This window comes from Pongo abelii, chromosome 4 (assembly GCF_028885655.2).
Source record: "Pongo abelii isolate AG06213 chromosome 4, NHGRI_mPonAbe1-v2.0_pri, whole genome shotgun sequence".
NCBI lineage: Eukaryota > Metazoa > Chordata > Mammalia > Primates > Hominidae > Pongo > Pongo abelii.
The window spans coordinates 189373643-189391761 of NC_071989.2; the positions used below are offsets into that span (position 1 = coordinate 189373643).

At 59.6% G+C, this 18119-nt stretch overlaps 1 protein-coding gene across 4 annotated transcripts in view; it reads right to left on the reverse strand.

Moving 5' to 3' along the window:
* The window catches only part of FLT4 (fms related receptor tyrosine kinase 4), a 46320-nt gene extending 28868 nt beyond the window's left edge, over nt 1-17452 (reverse strand). For 3 of the 4 annotated variants that reach the window (XM_024247110.3, XM_054556677.2, XM_054556676.2), the window contains exons 1-2: nt 17315-17452; nt 563-659 (exon numbers count right to left, since the gene is read on the reverse strand). In XM_024247110.3, the coding sequence (XP_024102878.3) occupies nt 563-659; nt 17315-17372 (155 nt within the window). In that variant the 5' untranslated portion in view covers nt 17373-17452. Of the gene's footprint in view, nt 1-562; nt 660-1185; nt 1332-17314 lie in introns of those variants that run through there. The other variant, XM_054556675.2, reaches the window with a different exon arrangement.
* Between the last annotated feature and the right edge of the window lie 667 nt (nt 17453-18119).

Here is an 18119-nt window from a genome sequence, read left to right on the forward strand (position 1 = left end):
GAGATCATGCCACTGCACTCCAGCCTGGGCAACAGAGCAAGACTCCATCTCAAAAAAAAAAAAAAAAAAAGAAGGCCGGGCGCGGTGGCTCACGCCTGTAATTCCAGCACTTTGAGAGGCCAAGGTGGGTGGGTCACAAGGTCAAGAGATCAAGACCATCCTGGCTAACATGGTGAAACCCTGTCTCTACTAAAAATACCAAAAAAATTAGCCGGGCGTGGTGGCGGGCGCCGGTAGTCCCAGCTACTCGGGAGGCTGAGGCAGGAGAATGGCGTGAACCCGGGAGGCGGAGCTTGCAGTGAGCCGAGATCACGCCACCGTACTCCAGCCTGGGTGACAGAGCGAGACTCCATCTCAAAAAAAAAAAAAAAGAAATGCTGATGGGGGTGTGTGGTTGAGGCTGGGGAGGACCGAAGTCACCCACAGCCTGGGACGCCACACGGCCCCGAGGCCACTCTGCCCTGACTCTGCCCTGGGAGGGGGCTGCCATCTGGGCCCTCAGCCACCACTTCCTGCCTTGGGCTTGTGCAGCCTCCTTGCCAGTGGGAGAGGGACCCAGTACCTGCAGGAGATGGACAGGCTGTCACCGGTGTCGATGACGTGTGACTCCTCCGTGATGTTCAAGGTTGGGGGGGTCATGGAGTAGCCACTCGCCAGGCCTGAGGTGGGAGACAGGGTCAGCATGGTGCTGGGCTGTGAGCTGGCACGACGTCGATGGGGCATGGCTGGGCATTCTGCATCGCAAGAGCAGACCCCCTGCAGGGCCGGAGCAGCTCAGGTTCTCAGCCAGCACCGCGTGGCCTGGCCTCACCATGTGCACCGTGAGCAGCATCAGCCCCCAGGCCCCAAGACAGCCACGAACCTCTCCCACAGGCTCACCCTGCCTTGCCCCACAGCCGCCATCCTCAGCTACACACCGCCCCTGGACCGAACCCCAACCTCTGACCCTGGTGAGCTGAGCGGCTGGTATGAAGGAGCGGGGGAGGGGCGCTGGAGTGTGTCACCTCCACATCACGGCCCCTGCAGTGCTGCTGCCCGAGGCCCCCCCTCCTGAACTGCAGACCTACACCCGCTGCTTCCCAGGGGCCCTGCACATCCCAGGTCCTCTCCGCACCACGCAGGCCTCAGCCCTCCTGCCTGCTCTCTGCCAGGGGCCTCGCCCCCTCCCAGGCCACGTGGTGTCACCTTTGTCTCCTTTGACTCCTCAGCTTCTCGCACCCTCACAGACCCTGCCGGCTGCCCCAGCCTCCTCTGGGCTGTCCCTGCCCAGGCCTCCCTATACACCCCCAGGCCTTCTCACAGGGCTCTTCCTCAGACACACAAATAAACCCGCCTCATCTGGCTGAAACCCACCCTCAGCCAGAGACTGTAGGCTGGCCGGGCTGGGCCTTCTGTCCTGCAGGACTCAGCCCTGCTGCCCCCACACCCTCCTCCCTGTGTGGTGCTGTGTGTGTGTGTGTGTGTGTGCGTGTGTGCACGCGTGTGCCTCCATGTGCATCTGTAACTGTAGGCCTGGGTGTGTGAGTCTGTGTGTGCCTATGTCTCAGTGGTGTGTGGCTTCCTGTGTATGTGCAAGCATGCATGCATGTTTGTGTATCTCTGACATGCTGGCGTGTGTACACACATGAGTGTGTATGTGGTGGGATCCCGGTGTGGGTGGGAGCAGGCCCCAGGGGAGGTCTGGGTCTGGAACTCTGGCAGATGCATCCTGCCGGGGCCATCCTGAGACAACAGGAAAGGAGGGCTGCATGGCCAGAGGCCCAGGGCTGCGTCCTGTCCCTCCCCCAGGTCCCTGTCCTCCTGGGGGCACAGCCCACTCTTCTGCCCCCAGGCCCCTCCAGTCCGACAGGTCCCTTGGGGTTGGAGTCAGCAGTAGTCTAGCTCCCTGTGGCCCCAGGGTCCTGCCCTGAAGCTAACGGGGGTGGGGTGGAGCCCAGGGAATCCTCGACCCCAAGCCACCGTGGGACGCGGCACCAGGACGGCACCTGCTGCACACCAAGATCTCATTTCGGCCTCACACAGGCAACACAGTCACCGGTCAATGACCTCTGGCCTCTCCCTTCTTCTATCCCTCTCTCCTGGCCAAACCCTTCCAGGCACCACTTCACTACGGGTCCAGAGCAGGAAGGGCCTTAAACCACACATCCAGACCCACTGTACAGACTGGGACACTGAGGCCCTCCAGCCACCCTCAGAAGGCAGCGCCTCGCCTGTCCGCTGCTGTGGCTACCACCGAATCTTTGCTTTGCCAGCCCTCCCCTGGGGCCCCGAGGTGGAAGGGGGTTGTGGGCTCTGCAGCCCCTTCCCCTTGGGGGGTGCCAAGCCTTCACAGGCACAGCAGCAGGGCCTGGCACTGGCAGCCCGTAGCTTGCACCCCTGGGGCTGCCATGAGAGGAGTCTGGGCCAGGGGCTGGGGGATCCCTGCAGAGAGGAGGCTCCCCTCGGGTGGTGAGGGGCTAAGAAGGAATCCCTCTGAGCTGGACTTTGAAGGAGGGGGATTTTTTTCCAGGTAGTGGAAAGTAAGTCCACGCCAGGAAGATAGCCGGGCATGTATGTGGGCACCAGAGTGGGTGGTGTCTGTCCTCAGAGCTACAGAGGAGGGATGATGAGCGTGGGGCTAGACCTGTCCAGATGAATAGACTCTACCTTCCCAGTGGACCTAGAGGGAGGTCAGGAGACCAGGCTCGAGGCCAGTGTCCACCTGCCCAGCCCCATGACTGCAGGAGAGAGAACACCCCCACCCCCACTGAAGTCTGGAGTGTTGAGCTGGTGGCCCCCCTTCTCAGGAGTGCACATCCAGCAGACACCTTCCAGCTTCACCGTGCGGCAGCTATCAGCCCAGCTTCCTCGGATGGCTCCCCTCTGTTCCCAAGATAAAGCAAGGCGGGCTGGGCCTCTGCCCTCCAGCCGCTGCCTCTCTCCAGCTTCTTCTCCTAGGAGGCCTGGACCTCCTCCTCCCATCCTCCCAAAGTGCCTGTTGTTTTCCTGTCCTGAACACTTGTCCTTTTTCCTGGGACATCCCTCCTTCCTTCTTTCCCTCCCGAGGGCCTCCCTCTTTAGGATCTAGTTCAGATGTCCTCATCACTCAGGCAGCATCAGCCTCCTCCTCCTCGAGCTCCTGCTGGAACACAATCAGACTGAATTGTGGTTTTATGATCACATCTGAACAGGGGCTCACTTTTATTCATCTTCCTAAGCCCAAGACAGAGATGTGCAAAGGAGATTCAAGGGGTGGATATAAGAAAGGTTGGATGGGCCGGGCGCGGTGGCTCACGCCTGTAATCCCAGCACTTTGGGAGGCTGAGGCGGGAGGATCACGAGGTCAGGAGATCGAGACCATCCCGGCTAACACGGTGAAACCCCATCTCTACTAAAAAAAAAAACCCAAAACATTAGCCGGGCATCGTGGCAGGCGCCTGTAGTCCCAGCTACTCGGGAGGCTGAGGCAGGAGAATGGCGTGAACCCGGGAGGCGGAGCTTGCAGTGAGCGGAGATCGCGCCACTGCACTCCAGCCTGGGTGAAGGAGCGAAACTGTCTAAAAAAAAAAAAAAAAAAGAATGGTCGGATGGATGATGGATGGAAACGACGGGATGGATGAATGATGAATCACTAGATGAATAAATGGACGGATGGGTGGACAGACAGATGGGTAGGTGGGTGGATGGATGAATGGATGGATGGATGGGTGGATGGGTGGATGGGTGGATGGGTGGATGGGTGGATGGATGGATGGATGGATGGGTGGATGGGTGGATGGGTGGATGGGTGGATGGGTGGATGGGTGGATGGGTGGATGGGTGGATGGGTGGATGGGTGGATGCATGGATGGATGGAAGTACGGGTGGATGGGTGGGTAAACTGGTGGACAGATGGATGAGTGGGTGGAAGGATGAATGGATGGATGGGTGGAAGAGTGGGTGGACGGGTGAAAGGTAAGTGGATGGGTGAAGGGTGGATGGAGAGAAGAGTCTGTAGGAGCTTCCTCCTGGAGGCGCCATGCCACCAAAGGAAGCACCTGCATCACTGCTGAGCAGGACCATCCATCGCACTTGCCAACCCTTTTGCCCATCCACGCAAGCTTTTTCATGATATGTCTCCTTTTTCATGACATACTATAACTTATTCCAGTGACCCCTCTGCCTTTATCAACTTTCCACTGTGCCCTGTGTGATCAGCAAACTTTGCTGTAGACCTCACTGTTCACTCCGAATGTCCCTTCCTGCCTTATGTGAAGCCTGGCTTTCTGGCCACGCCACTGCCCCTGGGTGGTTACTGCCCTCCACCCCATGTGCCTGAACTCCTCGCAGCCACCTGCCCTCCCTACAGCAGTCCCTCTGAGGGTCCCGCTCTTTGGCGGCACCGCCCTCTTCCCCATTAAAGCTGTCATCAGCTACACCCCCCCGTCACTTCCCCTCATTCTCTGCTGACCGTAGCTCCTGGCTCACCATCCCCCCCCACCTCAGCTCCTGCCCTTCTCCATGACTTCAGCATCCACAGGGCTGACTCACCAGCACCCTGGCCTCTGAGATCCCCCCTGTACGGTCCTCCCCTCTTCTCCTCTTGAATCACTCAGTTCTGTGGGCGCATCCTGGACCTGGTCATCACCAGAGACCGCGCCATCCCGGAACACCTGTCTTCTACGTCTCTCTCCCTGCTTCCCCTGTTCTTGCTCCACATCCTTCAGCCTCATCAAAGCCCTCACTACTTCCTCCCCACCCCTCGGTGCCCTCCCGGTGCTGCCCTGTCCTGGTGCATGGGGTCCGCAGCCACCTCTCTGCATGCTCCCTCACCTCTTGTCCTGCATCCCAACCCTGAGACAGCATGCATCACGAACAGCACAACACTGGCAGCACAAGGCCCCCCACATGAGCTCCTCCCCCTCATTTTCCTGGGTGCACATGGTTCAGGGTGCTCCTCCTCTCTCACTCTCAGCATCAACAAGGCAAAATCATGAGACAGAAACACCCCACTGGCTGGGCACAGTGGCTCATGCCTGTAATCCCAGCACTTTGGGAGGCTGAGGCGGGCGGACCATCCTGGCCAACATGGTGAACCCCATCTCTACTAAAAATACAAAAGTTAGCCGGGCATGGTGGGGGGCGCCTGTAGTCCCAGCTACTCGGGAGGCTGAGGCAGGAGAATCGCTTGAACCCAGGAGGCAGAGGTTGCAGTGAGCTGAGATCGCGCCACTGCACTCCAGCCTGGGACAGAGCAAGACTCCATCTCAGAAAAAAAAAAAAAAAAAAAAGAAAAAGAAAGAAGAAACACCCCATCTTCCCACATCCCAAAACCCACACTGCCAGCCAGGGCCCCAGAAATCCTGACATGCCTGCCTCAAACCCACACTGCCAGCCAGGGCCTCAGAAATCCACTGACATGCCTCCTGCCCCCAAACCAGGCCCTCCATCGTGCCCAGGGTCCCCCCACCACAGATTTCTCTTCTGATCACCAGTCTTTCTCTATGCAATCATCTCCCATCGTTTTTTTTTTTTTTTTTTTTTTTGAGATGGAGTTTTGCTCTTATTGCCCAGGCTGGAGTGCAATGGCATGATCTCGGCTCACTGCAACCTCTGCCTGCCGGGTTCAAGCGATTCTCCTGCCTCAACCTCCTGAGTAGCTGGGATTACAGGCATGCGCCATCACGCCCAGCTAATTTTGTATTTTTAGTAGACGGGGCTTCTCCATGTTGGTCAGGCTAGTCTCGAACTCCTGACCTCAGGTGATCCACCTGCCTTGGCCTCCCAAAGTGCTGGGATGACAGGTGTAGGCCACCATGCCTGGCCCATCTCCCATCTTAAAAACAAAACAAAGTCATTCCTTGGTTCCACACTGTCTTCCAGCCACTGCCACTTTTCCTATCCCCCTTCACGGCCACAGCTGTTCACTGTCCCCTCTGCAGGTCTCCCCTCATCCACCAATGGAGTGCAGCTCCTTCACTTCACGGAGCCACTGGGCGGGGCCTCTCATGACCTGCAGGCTGCAGATCTAGTGGGCACACAGGACAGGGAGCCGCGCATGCTCTCCCCTGGGCAGCATCTGTGACCTACCTCTCTCCACCTCCCCTCTGCCCAGCACACAGTGCTGGCCACCGTCGTCTCTCTGGAGTCCAGACACCTCCCAGGTCTCTAGCTCCAGCCACGACTACTGTTTGCAACTTCAGTTTTAAGCATCCAGCTGCCCACTGGACTTGGGAAACCCCACAGACAACCCGCAGTCTACGTTTCCGATGCTAAACTGCAGACATGTACCCCCTCCAGCCCCACCAAAGGCTCCTCCCTCGATAGCTCCCTCTCCCCAGATCCTCTCCCAGCCCATCCGTTGACCAGACCACTGAAGCGTCAGGCTGGACGCACCTTAGGGCCCGCCCCTGCTCTCTCACTGGGGCCAGCACAGCTGCACACACCCCAAAGTGGCTTCCTGGGCCCGCTCTTGTCATCCTCCAGGCCTGCCTCTGGGCCTCGCTCCCTGCAGTGAGTGATACTTTAAAAAGCACAGGCCTGATCACACTTGTGCTTCAGTCTCGCCAGTGCACTGGATTCCCCTGCACTCCCAAGAAAATCCAAACTCCTGGTCCCTGTCCCTCTCTCCACACCCTCATGGTTCATCCCCTTCACGTTCACGTCCTCCAGCCACCATTGCCTCCAGATTGTTCTGTGCCCCCAGGCTGACTTCTCATGCTCAGGACTCAGCTTAGACACGGCCTCGTCACCCCTACAAAACGGCTCCATCCTAGCCTCCTGGCTGCTTACGGCATCTTTCCTGTCCCAACTTGGAATTATTTATTTGTTTGTTTAAGTTACATCTGTCCACGTCCTCCAATAGGCAGTAAGTTTCAATGGGGTAAGGACCAAGACAGCTCTTTTTTACCCCACGCCATGCTTCCCACAGCACCTGGCACAGAGCAAAGTCTCAGTGAACACTCGTTGAATGAAAAAAATGGAGGAATGGAAGAAGTATGGATGGATGGGTAGGTGGGTAGATGGGTGGAAGGGTAGATGGATGGATGGGTATGTAAGTGGATAGGTGGAAGGGTGGATAGGTGGAAGGGTGGATGGGTGGAAGGGTGGATAGGTGGAAGGGTGGATGGATGGGTGGGTGGAGGAGTGGATGGGTGGGTGGATGGATGGCTGAGTAGAAGGATGGATGGGTGGATGGATGGACAGAGAGATGAATGGATGGATGGACAGGTAGATGAGTGGATGGGTGGATGGATGGATGGATGGATGGATGAGTGGATAGAAAGATGGATTAACAGATGGAAGGACGCATGGATGGGTAGATGACTAGAAGGATGGGTGGATGGACAGACGGAAGGATGAACGAATGGCTGGATGGAAGGATGAATGGACGGTGGAAAGGTGGGCACATGGGTGAAGCGTGGATGGGTGGATGGGTGGATGGTTGGATGGATGGAAAGTAGATGGATGATGGCTCAACAGACCTCTGAAACCTCAGAGACTCTTGTCAGATCCCGTTGTTCCATTGGAAAAGATGCTTCCCGTTTTATAGGATGGGCTCCCCTGGGCAGATTCAGGCCTGCAGACTGCCATGTCCAGAGGCTTTGTGACTGCCCAGCCCCCACCTGCAGCCCTGAAGAAGGCGCATCCTTCCTGCCTGGCTGTTGTCTGTCTCTGCTGTCCTTCCCTTCCCGCAGCAGGAAGCACTGTCATCCTGGCTTCTGCTGCACTCCCCCTGCTTTCCTGTTCCTGACCCGGGAACTGGCTTCTTCCTTCCCTGAGGCCCCGCAAAGCCCTGGCTCCCAAGCCTGCAGCAGCGTGGTTGGGGCAGGCACCGGGTGGAGGTCAGCAAGGCCAGAGTGCATACCTCCTCTTCTCTGTACTGTCAGCAGCCCCAGGACAACCTCCGGCCTTGGGCCACGGGGCCTTGGCGTCAGCCACAGGCGTGGCGGGCGTGGGAGCAGCACGGGAGGGTCCTGCACCTCCCCTGGGCGGTGCTGGCACCTCTCCGTGAGGGCCAGGCAGGGTGGGGGAACGTCCCATGGGTTAGGCACTGGCAGTGAGTGAGGCGGGGGCCGCCGGCCGGCTGCGACTGCCTCATTTGATCCTCACAGCAGCCTGGGAGGGAGGGCTCAACAGCCAGGTCAGCGAGTGAGGAAACTGAGGCGCCAGGCCTCACAGCAGCAGGTGGCCATGTGGGAGCCCAGTCCGGCTGAGTCCAGGACGGTCCCTGCCCCAGGACCAGGCTCCCCTCCAAAGGCTGGGGGCAGAGGCTCAGGCCAGACCCCAGCCCGGCCTTCCTCCTAGTCCCTGGCCTGAAGCCTCAGAGACCCCTGCAGGCAGGAGGGCCCACGTAGGAGGCACATGGCTGCCTGGGCCCTGCGCCCCGGTGGCCTCCACCACACCCCTCCTCAGGGCCTGGCCTCCATCTGGCTTCATGCCCTAGTTGGCTGAGGGCAAAGCCCTTTAAGCTAATGATGCCGTTTTTTTCAAAAGCTTCTTTCCTGAAAACGGAGGGAAAACCCAGCCCAGCCCAGTGAGAGCTGCTGGGAGAGCCAGCCTTGCTTTCCTCCCATGATGTGGGAGTCGGCCCCTCCCTCGGCTCCACACCTGCATGTCCTGCATCCCTTGCTCTGTACAGAATCCATGTTTTCTCATCAGATCCTCTCCGGGACCACCAGGATGGGACTGAGATGGGCCGGCTGTGCCACACCCTGGTGAGACAGGGCCCCGGCCCTCTCTACAGGGCAGTGTGGGTGAGGGCTGGCCTTAGCTGGTTTCTGGGAGCTGCCCTCCGAATGATGGCTGAGTCCACAGGGCATGGCTGGGCCCAGGTCCTGGTGCAGAGGTGAGGGGGCCGGCATGCGAGAGTGAGGGCAGAACTAGCCGCATCCTTGCAGCCCCGCCCTCGCCTTGCCATCTCTCTCAACCACCACCCTGAGCACCAGCCTCCCAGGCCCCTGCTCTCCAGCAGGCTCCTCCCTGCCCGGCTGGGCTGTGTCCTCTGTCCTCCCTCACCCTCTGTGCCCGGCAAACTGCTGCCCCAGCTTCAGGGCCCGTGAGGTTTGCCCTGCTGCCCCCAGCTGAGCATGTCATCCCCACTCTGGCCCTGACCCACAGCACATGGAGGGTCTGTGTCATCAAGCGGCTCCTGGGCTGGGGTGTCATCAGCCCATGGCTCTGTCCCCAGGCCCAGCACAGCCAGCACAGGGATGGCACTGGGATTATCCATCAGCTTGGGGCCCCTCCACTTTGGCAGAGGGCATGGCCCTGCTGTGGCCACCCTGGGCCTGGCCCCACTTCTCCCTCTCCCTGGGGTGCTTGGGAAGACGGGGACTGTGTAGCAGGCCTGCCAGCTGGACACACACTCTCTGGGCAGCTGAGCCCAGGAGGACGAAGGCAGCCAGGAGCCAGGCTGCATACTGGAGGGAGCTGGTGGGGAGCAATGGAGCTGCTGGCTGAGCTGGGGTTGGGCAGAGGGGGTCACCTGCACCCTCTCTCTTCACTCCTGGGGCCAGGCCTCTGCAGGGACCTGGGGGGAGGCAGCAGGAGCATCCTGTCTGGTGGCCCCTGCTAACCTGGCCAGCAGCCCCTGTGCCTCTAGAGCTTAAGGGGCTGTCGGTCCTCACTGCACATCCTGCATGTCTGAGAGAGCTGAGCCCACACGCCCAGCTGGGCACCCCGCACTGCTGCTCTGTGCTGTATGGTCTTGGGCAAATCACTTCCTCTCTCCAAGCCCCAGTCTTCCCACTAGTGAGATGTGGATTTGCCCTAGGATGACTGGGAACTACAGACCACAAACAACATGGTTAAGAATAAACTGTCAGCTGGGCGCAGTGGCTCACGCCTGTAATCCCAGCACTTTGGGAGGCCAAGGTGGGTGGATCACGAGATCAAGAGATTGAGACCATCCTGGCCAACATGGTGAAACCCCATCTCTACTAAAAATACAAAAATTAGCCCACCGTGGTGGCGTGTGCCTGCAGTCCCAGCTACTCGAGAGGCTGAGGCAGGAGAATCACCTGAACCCGGGAAGCGGAGGTTGCAGTGAGCCGAGATCGCACCACTGCACTCCAGCTTGGGCGACAGAGTGAGACTCTGTGTGAGAAAAAAAAAAAAAAAAAAAAAGAATAAGCTGTCTCTGGCTCATGCACATGGATCCCTCTGCTCTCCCTTGCCTCCTGAATGCTTGGTTTGCTACAGCTGCTGTATCACTGTGACCCTGTGTTGTCGCCAGAGCATGGGGGGCAAGCCTTGCTGGTGGGAGAGGATTCATGTGAGCTGAGAGGGGCGTTGTAGACTGATTAGGAGCTTACTGGCCCAGGAGGAGGGCACACAGCCCAGAGTGCCGGTGACTTTGGGCCCTCAAGTAGATGGAGCAGATGGAGCATGGTGAAGGTGATGAGGCCGTGGAAGCAGGCCCAGGTCTCCAGCCGGCCTCAGGCCCTGTCCTGCTCGCTGGATGTACTCTCTTGATGGTAGCACACCGGGGGGCTTCAACCCCACTCTGTGCTCCCACCCTCCCTGACAGCTCTCCTGGGCTCCAGTCCTGGAGGATCCCAGCCCTCAAGTCCAGCCCACATCCAACACTGGGGAGGATGACTGGAGGCACGGAGCTCACAACTGTGCACCTGCCAGAGGAGCAAGTACCACAAAGAATGAGAATTCCCAGCGCTGGCGAGAATGTGGAGAAGGAGGCACCCACACAGTAATGATAAACAGCATCCATACACCGACGGCAAATTCTCCAAATTCTCCTTTCCTAAGACCTCCTGCTACAACAGCAGCAAGGCTGCACTGAGCACTGTCCATGTGCAGCACAGCCCTACGCACGAGTGCATTCCACATGCCTTCACAACCCTGCGGTTGCCTCCGTATTGCCACTGTACAGATAGAAAGCTGGCACACAGAGGTTAACGCACTCCAAAACACATGACCGTTAAGAGATTGTCTGGGGAAGACAGGATTATGGGAAGCTACTATTCATTCTACAGATGTCTGTATAATTTGCATTTCTGCATTTTATGAAATGTAATCATCTCTTCCATCAGCGCTGGAAACACTGCTCTCCCTCTCACTAGGTTGGCTGTCCAGGTGATGTTCACCCACCAGACATTCCTGACCCCGTTCATCCCCCACAGCCAATCAGTCACCAAATGCCTCCATTCTGAGCTGAAATGGGCTTTGCAGACTGAGTAGGAGCTTGCGGGCCCAGGAGGAGGGCACCGTGGCCGGGGTGGCTGAGAGTGCCAGGCCCCTGCCCCCACCTCTCCTCACCATCCTGACCACAGTTTGGCATGGATGCTTTCTGGCCGCAGAGGCCCTCCCGGGCATTCCAGGGCTGCTGTCCCTCAACTTTCCCTCCTCCCCACCCCACTGCTGGCCAGCCTCAATGGCTCTCTCCCGGGTCGCAATACCAGTGTCCCCCACTGGCCCAGTCCTTGCTCAGGGGTCAGATGATCTTTCTAGAACACAAGTCCCTCTCCTGCCTAAAACCATCCCCTGCCTCTTTGCTGCTTATGGGCAGAATCTGGTGCCTCCTTGGACTCCTTGTCACCCACCCAGTGTGGCTCCAGACCTCCATGTGCCCTAGATCTGGAACAGTCCCTCCCCACCTCTGACGCCTGAGCTCCTGTGCCGCTTCCCCAGCATCTCACACCGAGGCTCCCCACCCAGGACTCCTGCACTTTTCCATAGCTCTGTGGAGCGGCTGGCTCATTATCACTTTTAACAGTTCTTTTTTTTGAGGCGGAGTCTCGCCCTGTTGCCCAGGCTGGAGTGCAGTGGCACGATCTCGGCTCACTGCAACCTCCGCCTCCTGGTTTCAGACAGTTCTCCTGCCTCAGCCTCCTGAGTAGTTGGGATTACAGGCGCCTGCCACTGCACCCAGCTAATTTTTGTATTTTTAGTAGAGACGGGGTTTCACCATGTTGGCCAGGCTCTCAAACTCTTAACCTTGTGATCCGCCCACCTCAGCCTCCCAAAGTGCTGGGATTACAGGTGTGTAACCGGCCCTTAACGGTTCTTTAGTTCAAGACAAGGGCTTCTGTGTGTCTTTTCGTCGTGGCATATTCCCAGCACTGGACTTGGCCAGCAATTTACCCGTGACTGGTTTTGAGGATCCAAGGGACCAAAAGGCACCATAGAATGTGTGAGCGGGTGTAGGTGTGAGGGGGAAGAGGGCACAGGGTACCGGGAGGGTGGAGAGGCTGTGCACGGAGGGGCACGCTGGGCGCGTGGTGGACCTGGGGGAAGTGTCTGCGACATGCTGCTTTGTAAAGGTCTCCGGGACAGCAAAGTAAAAATGGCCATGAGGTGGTTAGAAATTGAAGAGTCCACCCGGCCAGCCCTCTAGGGCATTCCCTGGGGAATGTGGACAGTGGCCTGTCTGCCTGCCCCTTCTTTCCCGCTTGGCCCCCATGCTATTTGGAACCAGATATCAGACACCTATTACCTCCCTGAAATGAGCCATCTATTATCTAGAGAGCCGTTTCACCCCTGTGGCCTTAATTTCCTAATCTCCAAAATAAGCATAATAAGGTCTGGGTGACGAGGTTAAAACCTGTACATGCCCTGCTGTGAAGCAATCTGAGAAACCGTTTCACACGGAGGTGTGGCTCACTGCCGGACACACCACATCTGTGTGCGTGTGCACGCATGTGCCGGTGCACACTTGCTGCTTAAAACAAATCAATCTCCATTTGGTAGAATTTAGAGTAGCTTTGAGGACAGTGTGTTGAGTTGGGTGATGATAAGGGCTTCCCCTAAACCCACCTGAAAGTCTGAATTTTGTGCTCCCAGAGGCACACGGTGAGTGGGAAGGAAGCCGTCACCTTCCCCGGAAGGCCCCTTCCGCTTGGAGCAGCACCCTCTGCCTGGAGTTCCCAGCAGTCTCCCAAAGGGCATGTCAAGGGCGGGCGAAAGGCCATGGTGCTGGGGCTGCTGTGTGCAGTGGGTGTAGGATCGGTGGACGTGGGGCTAGGGACGGCCTGGGACTCCAGCAGGAAGGGCCGGTACCACGAGCCCAAGAAGCTGGTGCTTATCTTGTGGGTGAGTGGTGGAGGGGGGGGCCCTGAAGGCTCAGATTTGTATTTTACAGCAGTCCCTTTGGGGCAGAATGGAGACAAATTTCTGGAAGATGCTGGAAGCAGGGAGTGGTGATGAGGTTGAGAAGGGCTGGACCTGCGGGGAGTGTGGGCTGCCTGAGTACCCCATGGGGGTGGAGACCAGGAGGAGGGGGCCTGAGCAGATGCTAAGCTCCCAGCACAGGGCCGCCGTGGGGCAGCCAGCTATGCCAGGCAGTTTCCCTGGCTTCCGTGGGGTCAAGGCTCTGCCTGCTGGCCGGCAGGACGAGCGGCGTTATCAGACAACCCAGCTGGCGCAGAGGTGGCCCCCCAGTGCTGCTAAATCGGGGCCACCCACTCCTGCCGCAGGAAGAGGGAAATGCAGGCAGGATGTCCTCTCCTGTGGCCGACAAGTCCTTTCCCATGAACCCCTGCTGACCTCGCTGGCCACGTGGCGGGCCTCCCCTACTCACCACGCGCATCTGCCCAGGCTGTGGGCTAGGGTGGTGCGGGCCTCAGACGGGGCCGGGGGTGTGCCTGCTGTTAGCCCCGTCCAGCCTGGCCAGGGCTGGCGCCCTGCTCCTCCTCCGGGAATGAATGCCCGTATCTTCCTGCTCCCAGACCTGTCTCCTCAGTGTGACCGGAAAACCCAGATTCCAGAGGAAGCCAGTGTCTGAAAAGGATCGAAACTCAGGAATCCCTGGCTCCAGCTGGACACATTGACTGAATCTTGCTCAGAGTCTAGGGGGTGTGAGAGGCTCTCCAGACCCCTCTCCCTGCCCACCCCTGACTCTGAGGGGCATCTCAGAGGGACGTGCGGCACAGGCTAGGCCTTGGTGGAGAGAAAACCGCCTTGTGGAGGAAGATACGGCAGCAGGAGGGGAGTAAGCCAGACACAGAGAAGAACCTCCCCTTGCAGCTGACTTCACTTAGCTTCCCCGGGTCCCCCATTCCCCTCTGCCCCATCATACTCAAGTGCTCCCAACTTTCCTCCCTCCTTATCTGGCCGGTTGCATCAGCTGAGGTCTCCCAGGAAATCCCATTGCCTACCTCCACCCAGGGTCCTGCTCCTCTCCCAGGGTCTCCCTTTGATAAACTATCCTTGAAGCCAGAGATCTGGGACTTCCTCCGTCCCCACCATCCCCAGCTGCTACCTGCCTCCACCCCAGTTTATCCCCTGGGTTATCCACTTGCCGTTCCTGTCTCCCCTGGACACCAGCCTCCTTGCTGCTGGCGCTGCCCCGTCTCCAGCCTCGTTTCCCCTACCTCCCATCCACTCCTCCCAGACTCTAGCCTCACCAGACCCCCCACTTGGCCACATTCACCATCTGGACTTGCCTGTCTCTGCAGCTTCATGGGGTTCTTTGCCCTGCTTGGAATTCCCTGTCCTGGAGTTCTGCAGACCCCACCAGGAAGCCCTTAGCTGGAAGTGACACTGCCTTCCTGTGCAGCTTACAGCCGCCAGCTGGGCCTCACCAGGGCCCTTGAACACTTTCATCCCCGGGCGATAGACGTCTGATGGCATGTCTGTGTCCCTGCAAGGCACCGGAAACCCCTGTGGGACGGGGCCAGGTCCAAGTCCTCCCTGGGCCACCCCGAACAGGCACTATGCTGGGGTCTTGCATAGAACTGCAGGCTCCTTCCCTGGGTCGCAGTGCCACTGCTGGGGGTCACGGTGGAGAATTCGCCAGACAGACCACACATCACACCTCACACCCTGTCTGGGCCCAGCCATGTGAGCCCTATGCTCCGGGAGGGCTCAGGACTCCTTCAGCCACACTGGCTCTGTGCCATAGGCCTGGTGGACGAGGGAACAGCACCTGCATTTGAGTCCTCAGAGCCCTGAGCTGGAGCAGGTCCCCAGGCCCAAGTAAAGTGGGCCTGATCCCCACTTGCATCCCTGACCACACATCTGTCCACACCTGGGCCTTTGTGACTCAGCTCACAGCAAGGGCAAACGTCCTGAGACCAGGCCACTCCAGATGCCCAGCAGACCTGCTCCTGCACGACCCTGAGCTGGTAGCCGCAGTGCAGAGGTGCCAATGGCCTCTCTCTAGACTAAGCCTCAAGAGACATCTGTGACCTACCCTCTGCACTGGGGCAAGACTGTGGAACTGCAACAGGAAACTGGGTCTTGGAGTCCAGCCCAAGCACACACAACCCACACAACCTCGGGGCTTGCCGGCTTGCGCCATGGCTATGCTTGTGGCATGGCTATGCTTGGGGAAACTGAGGTGCAGGGAGGGGAAAGGAGGGGGCCCAGGTCACACAAAAAGGACTTTACAGCAGAGGCAGGACACGAGTCTGGTTCTATGACCAATAGCACACTTTTAAGGGGTCAGCTTCAGGATGCTCAGGCTTCTGGCCTGCTCCCACCGGACCAGCTGCCCTGACACCCGACTGCAGCTGAGGGCTTGTGCTCCCGCCATGGCATCCCCCATCAAGCTGGGGGCTCCCGGGGTCTTCAGCCTAGCAGGGGGTACAGCAAGGTGCAGGGCTCAGGGAGGGATGACCTCTGTCTCCATTGCCATCTCCCCACCAGCCAAACCCAGGTCCAGCCCAGGACACCCCTCTCCATGGGGCTCCCAGCTAACACCCTCTCTCCTCTTCATAACTAGGTCACTAAGAGTCACTGCTTACTGCAAGGAATGACTTCCTCACCCTTCACCCCACGTCCCGCTGTCCTCCACCCGGCAGCACTAGGACAATGGCCTCTCCTGGTTCTCCTTATACCTGCAGAATGTTCCCTGGATCCCTGGAAGCCCCCTTGCCCTCTGGGCCCCTCCTCCAGGGTTCCCCTCCTGGGTCTCTCTGCTTCCTCTCCAGCTACTCAGCCCAGCCTCAGACACTGCGCCCAGGTGCCTGTCCCATGTCTCCTCTAGGTTAAGCGTCTCCCATCCTACAGCCCTGCAGTCCAACCAAGGTCTACCAGCCACTCAACAAATACATCCTGAGCACCTGTGAGAGCCTGGTCCTGGGCTGGGTCCAGGAGAGCCAAGGGCAGCACCCTGATCTGACCTGCCCGACTCAGAGGCCCAGATAGATGTTCTCCTCCCTCTTCCCCTGGTTGAACCAGACCTGCCTCCTCTCCTGTCCTCTGCTCTTCAGCCAGTGGACATACAGGTGGTGAGCAGAAGGCAGGCTTTGTCAGGCTTACTTTGGGCCTCCTGGGGACCTTGGGGAAGTGACACATGTCCTTGGTCTAAGCTTCTGCATGTGTAAAATGGGCCTGATACTCCCTGTGAGAATTACAAGCATGTAAAGCCAGTATTTAATTCCCATGGCGTGCAGAAATGTTGAGGTCCCCATCGCTGACTTCAGGGCTCCCGGCACTCCCCTTCAGACACTGGAACCCCTGACCCCACCCTTCCACCCTTCCACCCTTTGATTTCCAGGGACACCAGCTCCGTGGGGACTCCCAGCTCATCTTCTCAGCTTCCTCCCTGACATCTCCACCCACTCCCTCTGCCCCCACAGTCCCTCTTTCCAACCCCTCCGCCTCCGCTTCAGGTCTGCGACTCTCCCCGCCAGAGCCACATTCCCAACACAAACCGAACCCTGCCTGTCCTGTGCAGGGGACCCTCCCGCGGGGGCCTCTGCTCCTCCGCCGGCCTTCAAGGCCCCCGTCCCCTCAAATCCGGGGACCCCCGGCCCTCCGCCCCTCCTGCGGCGCTGACGGCCCGCGATTCGCCTCCTCGAGATTCGTCTTAAGCGCCGGCGTGCACCTGCACCCGTCCGCCTCGGGCGCGGTAGTCCCCAGCCCCTGCCCCCGCAGTCTCCGGCCACGGGAAGGCGGAGGCCCGTCTCGAGCGCCCTCTGGGGACCGACCGCGAGCGGAGGCGCCGGGCGTCGGGAAGTGCGCACCCAGGTCTGGGGCCCGGCCGGGATGGCCGGGATGGCCGGGATGGCCGGGATCTCCGGTGCGCGTGGGTCGGGACCCAGCGGCGCGGCGCGGGGACCCCCGCGGGGAAGCGAGGAAGGCCACGAAGGATCCGGGCTCAGCGCGCAGCCCGACGGGGCCCGGCTCCCAGGACGCCGAGCCGCCGACGGAGAAGCCGATTCAGGGGCCGGGAGGGCTATCCCCGCGCCGAGACGCGGCCCGGCCGCCCTGGCCCTGACCCGGCTGCAGTCCCCGCCCGCCCCTTCCTCATCCCGAGGCCCCGGGCCCCAAGCGCCGTGCTCCCTCAGGCGTCCGCGCACCAGGGCCACCGTGTCCCCCGCCCGTACCCGTCGGAGCGGTCTCAGCGCCCGCCCCTGGTGCGCGGTACCCCCTCCCCGCCGGCCGCGCTCACCGTCCAGGAGTCCCAGGCACAGCCACAGTTGCAGGCACAGCGCGGCGCCCCGCTGCATCTCCGGCCGCTGCGCGTGGGTCCGACCTGAGCGGCCGCGGCTTGGGGCTGAAAGTGTCCGCACGGGCGCGGGCGCCGGCTGGCCTGGGGCGGGGCGGGGCGGGGCGGGGGCCGGAGGCGGGTCAGGGATTCAGGCAGCTCCCCGCGCCCCCCCTCCCCCGGTCCCTCCCAGCGCGCCGCGGGGCGTCCGGTCCGCCCGAGCGGTGCGCGCTCTGCACCACAGGGTCTGGGCCCCCTCCTGGGCGGCTCCGGGCGCGGGGACGCGGGTAACGCAGACGGCCTCGGTGTGCGCTCCGGAGGTAATGGAGCCTGGTGGACAAAGGGGAACAAAATGCGGCACGCGCTCTTTCCTGTCCTTTCTTTCCATCAATAAAATCTAGAGTAAGCAAAAAAGCAATACTTGTAAAAATAGCAGTATGTTACATCTTTGAAAATAGTGGCACCAGCCGGGGCAACATAGGGAGACCCAGTCTCAAAAATAAACAAATAAATAAATAAAATAATAAGCCGATCTTCGTTGTGCGCGCCTGTAATCCCAGCTTCTCGGGGGGGCTGAGGCAGGAGAATCGCTTGAACCCGGGAGAAGGAGGTCGCAGTGAGCCGAGATCGCGCCACTGCACTCCAGTCTGGGAGCCAAAAAAAAAAAAAGCAAAAACAAAACCCGTTCAGCAGTGTTTAACTACCTGCACAGTGTCGATGGACAGTGTCGATGGAAGCTGCACCCGTGAGCGGGACGCCCGGGATAACC